This window comes from Bactrocera oleae, chromosome 2 (assembly GCF_042242935.1).
Source record: "Bactrocera oleae isolate idBacOlea1 chromosome 2, idBacOlea1, whole genome shotgun sequence".
Classification (NCBI taxonomy): Eukaryota; Metazoa; Arthropoda; class Insecta; order Diptera; family Tephritidae; genus Bactrocera; species Bactrocera oleae.
Genome location: NC_091536.1, coordinates 45,494,571 through 45,510,332, shown reverse-complemented (window position 1 = coordinate 45,510,332; position 15,762 = coordinate 45,494,571). Strand labels below are relative to the sequence as shown.

At 37.6% G+C, this 15,762-nt stretch overlaps 1 protein-coding gene across 1 annotated transcript; it reads left to right on the top strand.

The window, feature by feature from the left end:
• The first annotated feature begins 1,944 nt into the window (after positions 1–1,944).
• On the top strand, positions 1,945–5,169 carry LOC138858981 (uncharacterized). Its single transcript, XM_070113086.1, has 2 exons — positions 1,945–3,954; positions 4,880–5,169. The coding sequence occupies exon 1, from the start codon at positions 3,031–3,033 to the stop codon at positions 3,631–3,633; it is 603 nt and encodes a 200-aa protein (XP_069969187.1). The 5' UTR covers positions 1,945–3,030; the 3' UTR covers positions 3,634–3,954; positions 4,880–5,169.
• The last annotated feature ends 10,593 nt before the right edge of the window (positions 5,170–15,762 follow it).

Here is a 15,762-nt window from a genome sequence, read left to right as displayed (position 1 = left end):
GACGTCGAAAAAATGTATAGGCAAATAGTCGTACATAAAGACGATCAAGATTTTCAACGAATTATTTTCCGAAAATCTCCCAATAGTCCACTACGCGATTATAAACTTAAAACAGTTACCTTTGGCGCCAACTGTGCTCCATATTTAGCCATTCGAACACTCCACGAACTGGCAGAAAACACAAAGTCAGAATTTCCTCTGGCAACCAAAGTGTTAAAAACACAAACGTATGTAGACGATATCTTGTCTGGAAGTCACAGTCTTCCACAAGCATACGAGTCACTATCACAAGTGATACAAGCCCTAAATACCGCAGGGTTTCCGTTGAAAAAGATAACGGCAAACCACCCTAATATCTTGAAGGACATACCTAATGAAAATTTGTTAGATACTAATTTCCTAAAATTCGAAAAGGAAAGTACAACAAAAACTCTGGGGATCCAATGGAATGCGATATCTGACCAGTTTTCATACACTACAGAGCCAATATCAGCATTATCCGCCATAACAAAACGCTAAATTTTATCCTCTGTGGCAAAACTTTTCGACCCCGCAGGATGGCTTTCGCCAATTATGATGCAAGCCAAAATCCTAATACAAAAATTATGGTTAGATGGAACCGACTGGGACGAACAAGTAAAACCACTTCGATTAGAAAAGTGGTCCCAGTTTGCGAGCAATCTAAATGATATCTCACAGATACAAATCTCACGTTGGGTAAATTATGCCCCAGAGCACAAAGTCGAACTACACGGCTTCTGTGACGCTTCTGAAAAGGCATATTGCGCAACTATATATGTTCGCACACAAAGCGACATTGCGACCACAAGCCACCTACTAGTAGCAAAAGCAAAAGTAGCTCCGTCAAAAACAATAAGTCTGCCACGATTTGAGCTGTGTGGAGCGCTACTACTAGCCAAACTAGTATCCATGGTGCGAATGCATTTAAACATGGCAAAATACAAACTATATCTGTGGTCCGATTCTGAAATCGTACTCGCCTGGTTAGAAAAACCACCACATGCATGGAAGACGTATATTTCCAATCGAACGTCTCAAATACTTGACCTAGTGGGGTCAGCCACTTGGCGACATGTAGCCAGTGCTGACAATCCTGCTGATCTAGGTACAAGAGGATGCAAACCCCTGCATCTCGCCATCACCACCCTCTGGTGGAATGGCCCCCGATGGTTAGCAGAATCTCCCGATTCTTGGCCACAATCGCCCATGCGCAATATAATTGCCCCAGAAAGTCGAAAAATCGATTATTTTCACACATCAGTGGAGGATACTGACATCCTTGAGCGATTTTCATCGTTCTCCCGAGCCCTCAGAGTAATAGCCTATATGTTAAAGTTCATAGAGCGACATAAAATTAAAGTTAAGGGAGTTCCCTCAGAGTACCCCCAATGCGATATATTGACGCACCTGGAATTGTAAAAGGCAAAGGTCGCTCTAATCGCATCAACTCAAACGCGCTACTTCAGCCGCGATATAACATTACTAAGAGAATCAAAACCCATTGACAAAAGGAGTTCACTCTTAGTTCTTAACCCATTCCTAGACACGAAAGGTCTGCTTTGTGCGAATGGTCGGCTTGCCAATTCAAGCCTCACGTATAATGAACGCCATCCTCTAATCATACCAGAGAAATCTCGACTTGCCACTTTACTCCTCAATTATATCCACTTACTTATGCTCCACGCAGAACATCGCCTAGTGCAACATATAGTCCGCCAAGAGTTCTATATTCCCCGACTTAAGCCCAAATAAAAAAATGCATTTTCATGTGCAAGATCTGCACTCTGCATAAGCAGAAGTTGCGAACGCAGATTATGGCAGCACTTCCACCGGAACGCTGTAACTTCGCTCTGCCTTTCACAGTCACAGGTGTCGATTTTGCTGGGCCTTTTCAAATAAAGGCGTCCATGTTAAGGTCGCCCACCATAATGAAAGGCTATGTGGCTGTCTTTGTCTGTTTTACGACAAAAGCAGTGCACCTCGAGCTATGTACAAGTCTGACTAAGGAGGATTTTCTCGCGGCATTTGCTCGCTTCGTCGGACGACGCGGCTTCCCCTCAAAACTAATGAGCGATAACGGCAAAACGTTCATTGGAGCCCAAAGAGCCACTGAAAAACAGTTTGTGGATTTTATTAAACAAGTATCACCTGAAATTGTTCAGAAGTATGCTCCCCAAGGCATTAATTGGCAGTTTATCCCCCCAAGCGCTCCTCATATGGGTGGTTTATGGGAATCAGCTGTAAAAAGCTTCAAATCCCATTTCAAAAAAGTAGCTGGAAATTATAAATTCAATTATGAAGAATTCACTACCTTATTAACAAGAATTGAAGCCGTTCTCAATTCACGGCCACTCACAACACTCTCGCAAGATCCCTCCGACTTCACAGCCCTAACTCCAGGGCATTTTCTCAAAGGAGCACCCATTCTGGCCATACCTGAGCCAGGCGTGGGGTCGCTATCCCTATTAAATCGATGGGAAAGAATCAAAATTCTCCATCATGATTTCAGCCGCCGATGGAAGGAAGAGTACATCAAGGACCTTCATAAAAGGTACCGATGGAAAACTCCAGAAAAGGCACCAAAGCTTGGAGACTGTGTTATCATACACGATGATTGTCTACCCCCCACAGAATGGCGGCTTGGCCGCATAGAAAAATTATATTACGGTTCCGACGGTCATATACGAGTAGTTGATCTCCGTACTCAAAGCGGAACGCTGACAAGACCGCTCGTGAAATTATGTTTTCTGCCAACCGTATCTAATGACAAAACCGCAAATAACAAACAATCCGCCGATATTACCGCGAGGCAAATGAATTAGTCGTATAACTAACCAATAAACCCGCAAATGACAAAACCGTTATAAACCAACCATTCTAACCGCAATGATCGATCAAATTGACGATCCATTCCTGCCACATACCGTGGCATATTCGCCATAAATTTACATGCCACATTATTCATAATCATAATCATATAATCATTCCAACTTCTTCATACAGATCAATATGGAAGTAGATATGTCAGCAACACCAACGCCAGCTGTGAGGTCCGCCATCAATGTGCCGCGCCCTGGGGCAACTCCAACACCACGAACCGCAGCGGCAACCGTTCCTGCAACCGCTCCCCGTAATGGCGCGCGACCACTACCACCTTCATCAGCACCGACAACGGTGCCGCAACGCAGCCGATGCCCACTGTGTCGACGCACACACCGGCTGCAACACTGCAGCATTTTTCGAAGCATGCAGCCACCACAACGTCAGCAGGTTGCCCAAGCGCACGGGCACTGCCTCAACTGTTTGTCTACGGTCCACACGACACCGGAGTGTACGTCGGTTACGCTTTGCCAACTGTGCAATAGACAGCACCATACCATGCTGCACCGCACCCCAAAGCGGACCGTCGGGCGACAACTCGCCCCAAGCCGTAGATCGCAGCAGAGCAGCCATTCGGATCGCCCCCGAAGACAGGCAGCTCCACCTCCCTCCAGACCAAGGCGACAGGAGGCATCAACGCGGCGTCGGCAGCCCAGGCCAACATACCGCCGCTCCACTGGCCTCAGCAGTGTTGTTGCTACGCTGCAGCAACTACAGCGATTGCTAGGCTAGAATTCGCCTAAGGGGGCCGGGATGGCTAGATGAGTTACGCCTCCCCCCTCCATACACGCCACTGCGCGCCAACACACCACATCAACACGATCCACAACAGACATCATACCACTCAGACCACCCACACATACACATCACATCACACCACAACTCAACACTCAAAAGGGGCTAACAGAGGATCAAATCCTTTCTTTTTCGTTAGCAATTCAAGCGATCAAGACGTGCAACTTTTCCGCCCTTTTTGCTCCCGTATATTACTTTTTTATATCAGCCGTGACCGTGCCCGTTTGGTTTTTTTTGTTACGGAACAGTGGAAACAAGGTGAGTGCGTAACCGAAACAATTATTTACAACGTATTTAGATAAAAGGGCTAAATCGAAAAACTATGAAATTATATAATAAGTAAACTTATAATAGCACTGTATTGAGTGTGCATAGAACTCATAGAAGTAATAAAGGATTTCATACAAATGGTAATTGTGCAGAAGTTGTATAATTCAATGTATACTTGTAGTGCATAATATGAAATAAACTAAAATAATATTTTGAGTCGATAATAGGCCATGTTGCCAATTCTACTTTCTCAAGGGATAAGTTCTTCAATTTCTTGGTGATGATTTTTTCATCGTCGTAAGGAAGCAGCTTATGGGCAATATGCAAATGCGAGAGGGATGGTAGGATTTTCAGGGGTGATGAGCTTTTTCAATTAAACATTGAAATTTTGGCTGATTTATTCAATTTACTAAATTTTTTTGAATTTGAACTTTTATTATTTTAAACTTAGTTGTTTTTTGGTCATCCTCGCGCTTTCGCGAGAAGTAGTGTAGAGTCATGAACTATCGCAGTTTGTTTTGTAGCATACGCGCGTTCCTCATGAATGAATTTGTTGTCGTTGTAACATAAAAAAAATGTTCGAATCTTATTGGCCGTTTTTTTGTCGCTTGCGCGAATTTCTCATTTTTACAAATGGCATATTGAGGACATACATATTTACATGTGTTGTAAATAATTCCAAATATATTTATACAAATTGGTCATTTGAAAGAAGTAGACGACGATAGCTGTTTTAGTTTACACTTAACCTTTAGATAACCATCTCCGAATATTATCTGTGTTGCTGCTTGTATAGCACAATTGCTTATGCATCATCAAATATTTTGCCTAAGTTCAAATCCTATCCAACATAAGTACATACATTTTTTTAATTTTTTATTTTTATAAACTTATTAAATTATATTTTTTTAAGCTTTTTCTGCATATTAACTAATAAAAGGTTGCTGTTCTAATTCTACAATTACTAAGTTGGATTTGTTATAAACTAATCTGCCATGTTTTGGCGTTTTGTCCGAATTATACCGGGGAGAACGTAACCGTACCGCTACGATTCATCACTAGTTACCAGTCGAAATGCTCGAACGAGTAATCGAAAGTTGGACTCAACGAATGAACCATCTGAGATGTAGCTGCCGCCAATATTTGAAAGAGATAATCTTCAAAAGATAAATGTCAAGGAATGTTCTTTCGAATGATAATAAACATTCCCCATTAAATTTGATTTTCTGTGTTTTTTTCTTTAAAAAAGTAGGGAGCCTCGAAATTGATCACATAGCATGTCCATATGTATACATTTATATATAATAATATATTACATAAAAAATATTTAAAAAGTAGGTCTTATTTGCACATTGCCTATACATATGCCTTACTTAAAAAATTGCATATTTTATTAGAAGGTTATCAGTTTTGCATGCAATTATAAAAATTCGAATAATGATATTCATATCAATAAATATGATTGCATATAAACGTATAAAAATATAAGTCAAAAGGCTAACATGCGGCAAATCAAAGCAGGTCTCTGAGTATAATTTTTATTCAATTCACGCGCAGTTAAAATTTCTCCTTAAGAGCTAGCTGTGGTAAAATTCACCCTTCGTGTTTTGTAAGATTTTGATAATTCACACGCTGGTCCGCAATTGGACCTTCCCAATAAATCTACGTTCTCTGATATTAATATGCTACATATATTTTTATATATGTATTGTATTTGTAATTGGATTGTTAATTTATGCTTTAGGTTAGGGATGGTAACAGCGCGCGAAAAGTCGACTTTCGATTTTAGAGTCGACTTGGAACTTTATGACTCTTAAAGTCGTTTAATCATTGCAAAAAGTCACTCTCAAGTCGACTTTTTTAAAAATTAAACAATTATATATCCTTATTTAAAACGGTTACCAAGGATACCAGCGATGATGTTTATTTTTGTCCAATCAGAAAGAGGTTAGTTTAACGATAAGGTATATAAAAATATAAAAGAGTCAGTACATGAAAACGATGCAAACTGTACTACCATCGAATGTTATAACTGTTGACAGAAAAGTCGAAGTCATCTAGTGAGAATCGATTTTAATCGACTTGACGCATTCAAACTCGATTCAAAAAATTCGATTATTTTAAGTTAAAGATCGATTCTTGACCAAAGTCAGAGTCGACTTTCCTATTCCTACTTTAGGTACATCGCTCAAGTTAAGGAACATATTCCTTCTCAGAGTCTCACACCCAATTTACAACACGTCTTCATTACTGCAGTCCTTGAAATAAAGGAAGCATACTAAACATCTAAAAAAGCAATTCGCTAAACTAATACTAAGGGAAACTCTGTAAGCTGGAGTACATTAAGAGGTTCCGTAAAAAAAAATCACAAATTCACGGTATCCGAAGATAGTCAAAAGGAAATATGATGCAATCCGAAATGGCACATCTACGCGCCAATATTGACGTACTTCCCCAAGCGTTGCAGCAACTGAGTACTGAAATGCAAATCGACTAGAAGCGATTAAATCCAGCCAATCCCATGAAGGAATAACTATGGCCGATCAGCACCAAGAGATATCCTTGAACATCAACGACCCAATGAGCATAGACCTGGAATTATTTGAAGCTCTTTCACGGTTCGATGAAAACAAAAACCAATACTGATCTTGGCGATCACAGGTTTGGACCTTCGTGGAGGGTATAAATTGATTTACCAACCACCTTATATACTACGTTAGAAATTGTAATAACAGAAAATACGGGGCCAGAAGCTGACCTCCTTACAAATCACAGCACAAAGATAAACTTCTAATAGATTTGATATTCGTTCGCGGTCTAAAGGCGACCATACGTCCTTTTAGAGAAAATGAAGAAGATCGTCCAAGGGAGAAAAACACTGTCCGAACTCCACAGTGAAGTGAGCAAATCACTTAATTTGACTCTTTCAAAGATCGAAATGTCCGAAAACCAAAATGATGCATGAATGAAAGACTATGGAAGTAGGACGATGTTAGAACCGGAAGTTTCGGAGGCACTTAAGCAATAGCCAGTACCATTTACCACGACAACGTCAATCAGCAAATAAAGGTACATCCTAACCTCCCATGCGGGAAAGAGCAATTAAAGTTCCATCAACGTCGAAATCCTGATGATAGGAGAAAATACTACCTAGGTATTCAAGTGCAGCGAAATATCCATGTGCAATCTACCAATCAGTATACACAACCCCCCGTACCCATGGAAGTGAACAGTTCGCAACAGTACCAGACGTAAACGTCGTATAAGAATTATTATAATCAACTAAGAAATACGCCTCACCAACAAAACTAATTTAAAAGGGATAGGAACGTCTCTTTGCAAAATTTAACCAACAAAAAATGCAAAGCATCAATCATATCGCACAAGCAAACCATTATAAACATTTCGAGAACAAAGCGAGTGAACGGATTGTCTTGAATTGAAACAAAAATTGGATTAACCGGCACACCCTTTACAATATTGGTAGAGACAGGATCCCCTAATAATTATATTATATAAGCGATAGATGTAAAATCGGCTCAAATTTTGCGAAACTGGTGTTATAGTTGAAGCGCTTGAAGATGAAGACGAAGCTGAAGTAATCCAACACGTTTAAGAAGACGAAGCTGAAGTATATGAGAAGAAATAGGAAATTCAAAAACCAACCCAAATGTCTTTTTTCGAGTTAATAAAGTCGAATTCTTGTTTATCTAATGTGCAAATTGGATTTCCCGCAATTTGATCATCTCATTACACGAAGGGCTTTGCTTTTGATTAATAATTGTTATTACATTATCAGTGTTATTTGATGCTTTTGTTGGTAAAATATCATTAGATTTGCTAGAGCTTTGAATAATTTTACATTTCACATATTAGTGGCAACACTACTGCTGCCTGTTGTCGTAGGCAAAATCAGAAATGGTTTTAATTTAGGGATTACGACAACTTCTGCTGCCGTAAAGTCGTGCTGTTGTCTAAAAAAAAAAGGATATCCCACTAAATACTTATTTAAATTTATGCCATTGCTGTATGTTTCAATTAAGGGTGTATGAGTATAAATTTGCGTTTCGTAATTAATACGTTTAGGTTTTTCTTGAAATATTGTTTACTTTTATATAAAAATCAATAAATTTAGTATACTGCAATTTCTTTAGTTGAACAAATCCGCCGACTTCTTCAACAAACAAACAAAAAACTCACACTAATTGTTAAGGAAATTCAAATATTTTTTATTTATTATTTGATGTGAATGTATTCAAATGGTCCAGACTTCTTTTGCAGGAACTAATTCGATGAACCCAATTTTCGAGTACTTTTTCCATAAAATCAAGTCGTATGTCATGAAGTCCAATATTGACTTCTAAAGCTTAAAGAGAGTTTATTGCAAAATACTTATGACTTCAAATCACCCCACATGAAGTAGTATAATGGTGTTAAATCACAACTTCGTATAGCCATTCAATGTCACAATTTCTTGAAATTATCTCCAAACTTTTCTCGCAATAGTTTGGTTGTTGAACGTGCTGTATGGCATTCAGCCCCGTCTTGTAGGAATCAGATGTTGTCAAGATCAACTTCTTCTAATTCTAATCAAGTACGGACTACCTTACCGCACCACTCACCATATCCATAACGACCATAAAATGGCAATAGCGTACGAAAAGTTGCAATTGGAGAACGGTTATTCTGATAATAAAATTGAATTAAATTTGTAAACGTTGTTTTTGCGTATATCTTTCCATGATGAAATTGTAAACATTACTGAATACAATTAAAATAAAATTACAGATCATGACATATTAAAAATGGCCGAAACGACACTAAGAAATTATATCATCCCTATTGAATAAGCCGATATTTAGTAGGCTGGATGGCACGAACGCCGACTACCAAAAATCACCACCACGAGTTGAATATTAGGAATAATTGCAAAGGTCAACTCAGCAGAAGGGCATAGGCCTCGATCCGGTATATGTTTTGTTCAGCACACAAACCTCCTCTTATACTACAACTTGTTTAAAGTAGCTGAGAACTACACAATAACAAGATATTAATACAATAGAATAGCGGAACGAAAATATTAGTGGTGATTCGGAATTTCTTGCTCTGCTGCGCTAAGTGCGGTTGAACGACTGCGCTTGATAATTTTGCTGGGAGGTATGTATGTATGTATGTGATGCTTCACATACACCATAACCACTGCCTTTTAAACGTCTAACGTAACCTTTTCCGAACTCCCATTAGAAGTTTCACTTCAACAATATGCATCGAACACAACCTATATCTATCAGTAGGTTAATAAAAATACATCGTAGCATATGTACAAGTATTTATCAGTAGCAGATAAGTAGCAGATGGAATAACAACATGCGTTATCGAGAAATACAACGGACAAACATTGTAACGATAGGAATGCACTATACAACTTATGTGTAACGAGTAGAACGAGAACTCTCACGACACATCTTTTGAGGTCAATGCTGCGATGCGAAAATTAGGTAAAATAACAGTGCGGAATATTGTACTTGAAGCGTGTGAAATAATTTGATCACATTTGTCTCCGATATATGTACATACATATGCTCTTTAGCCAGCAGACTATGGAATATACACAATTATGTTGGACCGTTTGACGGGAAGCTTGTAGCCATTATTCGTCCACAAAACTCAAGATCCATATTTTATAACAATGAAAAATTCTATAGTATAGTTTTAGTTGCAATCTGTGATGCGTTTACCTCTGCCAGCATTAACCGTTTTTATAGAAATTTTTTTTTTATAAAATATAAAAAGCATACATAATTAAATCGTTTTAATTATTACACTCTACAGAGCAATAATATAATTTTGTGGTGAATAAATGAACCACAAGCATTCAAGCAGGCAGGATGGTAGCCGCGGGCTTTATAGAATGTGGAGTGAAAATTGGACAACGGGGTGGCATCGCACACCTTTAGATGCAACTCTATACATATCTCAGGAACTACTTGACCGCTTTCAGCCAAATTTGTTGTGTGAGGTTACCCAAACATTTCTATTAGACACTGAAAAATTGGATTTTCCCATGTATTGGGTGTATGTATTAATTCGTGCGGTTTTCTAAGAGAGGGTTCTACTAGTATTAGTTTGCGTCGTGTTCATCTGTGGCTATATTCATTTCAAAGGTACTGTCATTTCGCGTCGTTTCAGTAGATGCCATTTATTTTAGCGTGAACAACAATTTGTTTCATTCATTTGAAAATATCGAAATTTGTACCAGATAAAGTGTTTTTGCGGGGAGTTCTTCTTCATTACTTTAACGTGAAGAAAAGTGCTACCGAAAGCCATCGTATTTTACTGGACGTTTATGGTGACCATGCTTTAGCGGAACGAACGTGCCAAAAGTGGTTTGCACGGTTTAAAAGTGGTAATTTCGACTTAGACGACGGAGAACGACCCGGACAGCGAAAAAAATTTCAAGACGAAGAATTGGAGACATTGCTCGACGCAGATGCATGCCAGACGCAAGAAGAACTTGCAAAAGTATTAGGAGTTGATCAAGCAACCGTTTCCAGATGATTAAAATCATTAGGAGTCATCCAGAAGCTTGGAAATCAGGTGCCTTATGAATTAAAGCCAAGAGACGTCGAGCGTCGATTCTGCATGTCGGAAATGTTGCTTCAACGCCATTAAAAGAAGTAATTTTTGCATCGGATTGTCACTGAACATCGGATTGAATCAATAATTTTTCATCATGACAACGCTCGCCACATGTTGCAAAGACAGTTAAAAACTATTTGGGAAACTGAAATTGCCCTCACCGGAGTACGCTTCACTTCAGAACAGGGTATCAGAAATTGGCTCGATTCTTTCTTGACCTCCAAGCCGCCGTAGAAGTTCTTTGGTATGGGATCCACAAACTGCCAGAAAGATGGGCAAACATCGTAGCTTCCGATGGGTAATACTTTGAACATTAAATGTATAACAATTTTTTCACAATAAAGTCTTAATTTTCGAAAAAAACCCGCATTAATGCATACACCCAATAACAAACTTTTAAATTCCGAATGATTCTTTCACTCTACGGAATACAAATCAAACATTAATAAAGTTATCAGAATAAACTTTGCACGCCCTAATGCCCTAAAGATATTTCATCTTAATTCCAAAAATTGTTGAAATCGCTTTATAACATAACTTGTGCCAAAAATGGGTAAAAGCATGTCAACACTTCCCTTAGCCCCCATATAACTAGCATAAATCTCTGGTTCACTTTATACCGCATCTTTTGGTCAATATTTAAAAAATTTTAATGAAATTCAAAAATAATTTTTTTCTAATAACACTGTAACCTCTTTCAAAACACCTCTTTCAACACCAAAATCTGAAGGTGTTCCCTTTGTTTCTTGCAAGTTGCAAGAGTATGATATGTTCGGTTACACCCGAACTTAGCCCTTCCTTAAAACCTGTAACTTGAGTAAAAATTAAGATATCTTGATGAAATTTCGTATACATATTCCTTGGCACCATAAGAAGTTTGATATTGGCTATGGGCAGAATCGGACCACTACCACACCCACAAAACGCCATTAATCGAAAACGTATAAGTGCTATAACTAAGCCATTAATTATGATACAGAAAATTTGGCACAATGAATCACATGAAGGAGAGGCACCTGTGGTTTGCAAATATTAAAAAAAAAAGGCCTTGGCCCTGCCCCTAATAGGTTTAATGTATATACAAGTATATCTCAAATAATTGAAGCTATATTACCCAAATTTTCACAGGAGAAAGCATTCTGACACCTCTTGCGACAAAATTAAAATAAATGAACTCGGATGTTAACCCCGCCCACTCCCCAAATAATGGTTGTGTTAAGAACTACTAAAAGTGCGATAAATCAATAACTTTATCGGGAACTACTCGACCGATTCGGTACATAAAAATCTTCTGATATGTCTATGCTACAGTGCGAAAATGGGCAAAATTGGACTACAACCACGCCTACTTCCAACATAACACAATTTTAAATTCCATGTGTGAGATATATAATTGAAATTCAGGGATACTTCATTTCTGATAATAGTATATCTGTGTGTCAAGATTGGGTAGAATCGGGTCAATACTCCCCTTAGCCCCCATACACCCAATATAAAGATTTTCGAACTTCCGGGTGCCTTTACTACAAAACTTTAGGGATGGTATGTGATGTACCTTGATGAAACCCTGTGAGCATTTTATTAGTATTTGGCGTGGTGTTGTCGAAAATAGGTAAAATCGGGTCCATACCATCCTCAACTCCCGTATACTACTTATAACGATTTTCGTTATACTCACAAGTTTTATACCGCATGTGTCGTTTAGTGTGTGAGCTGTGAGGGCATAAATATATTTTTAGAAACTCTTTTTATACTCTCGCAACCTGTTGCTACAGAGTATAATAGTTTTGTTCACCTAACGGTTATATATAATATATATAAATGATCAGGATGAAGAGACGAGTTGAAATCCGGGTGACTGTCTGTTCGTCCGTCCATCCGTCCGTGCAAGCTCTAACTTGAGTAAAAATTGAGATATATATGAATCTTGGTAGACCTGAGACATTAAATTAACCGCGTTCAAAATTGGCACCGCCCACTTTTAGGTAAAAACCCATATCTTGGGTTCTGCATAACCGATTTCAACCAAATTCGGTACACAATATTCTTCTTTTATTTATATATTATAGTGCGAAAATGGGCGAAATCGGATTTTAACCACGCCTATTTTCCATATAACACCATTAAATTCCATCTGATTCTTTTACTTTCCACTATGCCAATCAAGCAACAATGATTGTATCGGGGTAAAACTTTGCGTGAATAATACTTTTAAAGTATGCCACCGTGTGACCAAAAATTGTTTAAATCGAACGAAAGCTGTTCAAGCCTCTAGTTACTGAATATGTGGACCCCAGTATATATAGTTGACTTTTTACCTAAAATATCATCGGCCAATGTGTAATTGAAATTCATATAGTTCAATAAATAAATGAAACTCTCGATAATAGTATGTTTATGTGTCAAAAATGGGTTTAATCGGATCAATACTTCCTATATCCCTGACTTTATACCGCATATATCGGCCAATATGCTATCTTTGTGACTAAAATGGATCACATCGAACATTCGTCTGACTTTATTCCATATGATTGGTGATGGTATGTGAGGTACCTTGATGAAACAGTGGGAGCATTTTATTAGTCTGTGGCATTTTTGTAGTATGTGGTATTGGCTAAAATTGATGAAATCAGGTTTATACTACCGTCAACTTCCATATACTTGTAGTACTTATAATGCTTTTCCTTATTCTAACCAGTTTTATGCCGAATATGTCGGTCAGTGGCTATTAATATTTTTTTTATATATAAAAGTGCTTCAATATATGTTCTCTATACTCGAGTAGAGCTGAACAATGTCAATATTAATATCTTTCTCTATCTCCAATATAGGTATATATTATATGATTTCTGTCTTTCCACTTCACTTTAAACCGTGTTTTGCCACACCTGAAGGAATTTCTTGGCCATTGATTCTTGCGGTTACGCCCTAGTACCCATTATCGGGGATATATTGACCAGCTCCAACATGCTTTATGTAAACAATTCAAACTTCCGTTTGGCTTCATATAAACGCAAAATATTAGATATACAATAATTTAATGCCGAAAATGTGTGAAATCGGTCCACGAATTTCCCCCAGCTCACATGTTCCTTCCTTTTATTAAAGTTAACATTTCGGAGAAAAACAATAGTATTAACACTAAATAAGTCTATGATTTTTATACTTTCGCAACATGTTGTAGCAGAGTATAGTTTTGTTCACCAAACGGTTGTTTGCATCACCTAAAACTAATCGAGATATTATAGATATAGATTTCTATATACATATATTTCTTCTAATATTTGGTGATAATCGGTAGATAGGTATATTTTTTCATCCATCATGTTGAATTTATAGTAAAATATACCAGACAACAATGTAAAAAGGTTTCTTAGAGTGCTGCACTTTGTACAAAGCAAAAATATCTTTCTAGAAAAAATCGCATAAATAAATAAATGAAGTGTAGTATCAAAACAGATACATATGTATGTGGTAATAGATAAACTGTGATCTTATCGGTTTAAATGCTACTGTCTATTATTTCAGTTTTGTGACACATTTTAATATGAAGGTCGTGTGGCGAACTCTGAACTCAAAAAAATGACATTTAAGTACTTTGCCGTTGGCAGCTTATAAATGGTTTAGATACATATTAGGACAAAAGGTAGAAAAACTACATACCTACTCTACGTATGTGTATACCATACATAATTTATTAAACCTTCATGAGCAGATAGTTACCATAGAACCCCCTGTTTTAAAAACCGTCAGACAAAAGCTATTTTGGGGTTTTCCGAGAACTTAACTTCAATACAATGAAATAAACTACTAATTTCTTCAATATAAATATACCTTAATATTATGATAGGAAATATCCAAGTAATATATAGGTATACAAAAGTACGTAAACTGTGTGTACAAAAATATGCCATAACAAAACTATTATACTCTGTAGCAACATGCTGCAAGAGTATAATAAATATCAGTTCACCAGCAAAGTGCTTTCTTCAAACAAATTTCAGTGTATTACATATAGTGTTAAAACTATTATTAAACATACATATGTGCACAAATTTCCACCAGGATACTCAACCATAGTACCTATACATCGAACAGGAGAGAGTCATATCAAGGACTTAATTACAGTGAAAGAGAGCCGCACCTATTATCCAGCTTTTCACTTTTAGAAATAGTGAGCAGTCACAAGATACTGTAAGTCACGCTAATTGTAGATTAGACAAAGTCAAGTTCGTCTTCGTAGAGAAATTCTTCGCAAATTGAAAACGAAAGGCAGTCCAAACGAATCCGATTAAGGAGAGAAAATAAAGTTATAGTGCCAATTTAACAGCTTTCAAAAACATTTATTTTCGAAATATAACTAAGGGCCCTACTGAAATATTTTGCCGATTATGGTTTTCATACCAAGTTCGCAAATTAAATTTCGAAACTATTACGTAATCTCACTCGAATGCTGCATCCGCCTTTTTTTAATGCAAACATTTCCTTCAGAAGATGGAAATTACAATTTTTGTGCTACTTGCAAAACTGCGACTGTTAAAAAGAACGTTCCAAAAATAAGTTTAGCTAACGGTCTAGACTTTCCTGTTTGAAAGCTTTAACCCCAATTGAAGGACGTCTCATAATGTCTAGATTGCCTTTTATGACAATCCTTCCGTTAGGATATTAAGGTCAGCGTTTGATCAAACGTGCTGTTGTAAATAGGTATACCAATTTATGTTAACAATATTGTGATATCTACCAATGTCCTTTGATTAGGCTCATGTGGTACAAATTCACTTAAGAAGGCGTTTGGAATACAATCATGATTACATGATCGATACTATACGCCCCGCAAAGATTATGGAAGCTTTGCAATTCTTAGTGAGTACCACTCTGTATAGTGAGCACAATATACATATTAATGAGAGCTGGATTTCTGAATTTAATAACCAAGACGAAGTTCCGTTTGCTGAATCTGCAGAGGATTCCCGATCGGTTCATTCTTTTCATGCGACACAAACTTCTTATGATAATCCCTCAGGTAATAATATTCCCACGGGTCTTTTACCTTCAGAACTAAATCCAGGCGGACAGGAAACTCTTTTAGACTTGGACTATAACCGTTTAGTTATAGCGCCAAGCGAAGGACAAAGACCAATTGACATAATTCAAGAT

What these genes read in the sequence shown, in the direction of transcription:
- LOC138858981 (XM_070113086.1), top strand. Translation starts at nt 3,031, where the DNA reads ATGGAAGTAGATATGTCAGCAACACCAACGCCAGCTGTGAGGTCCGCC.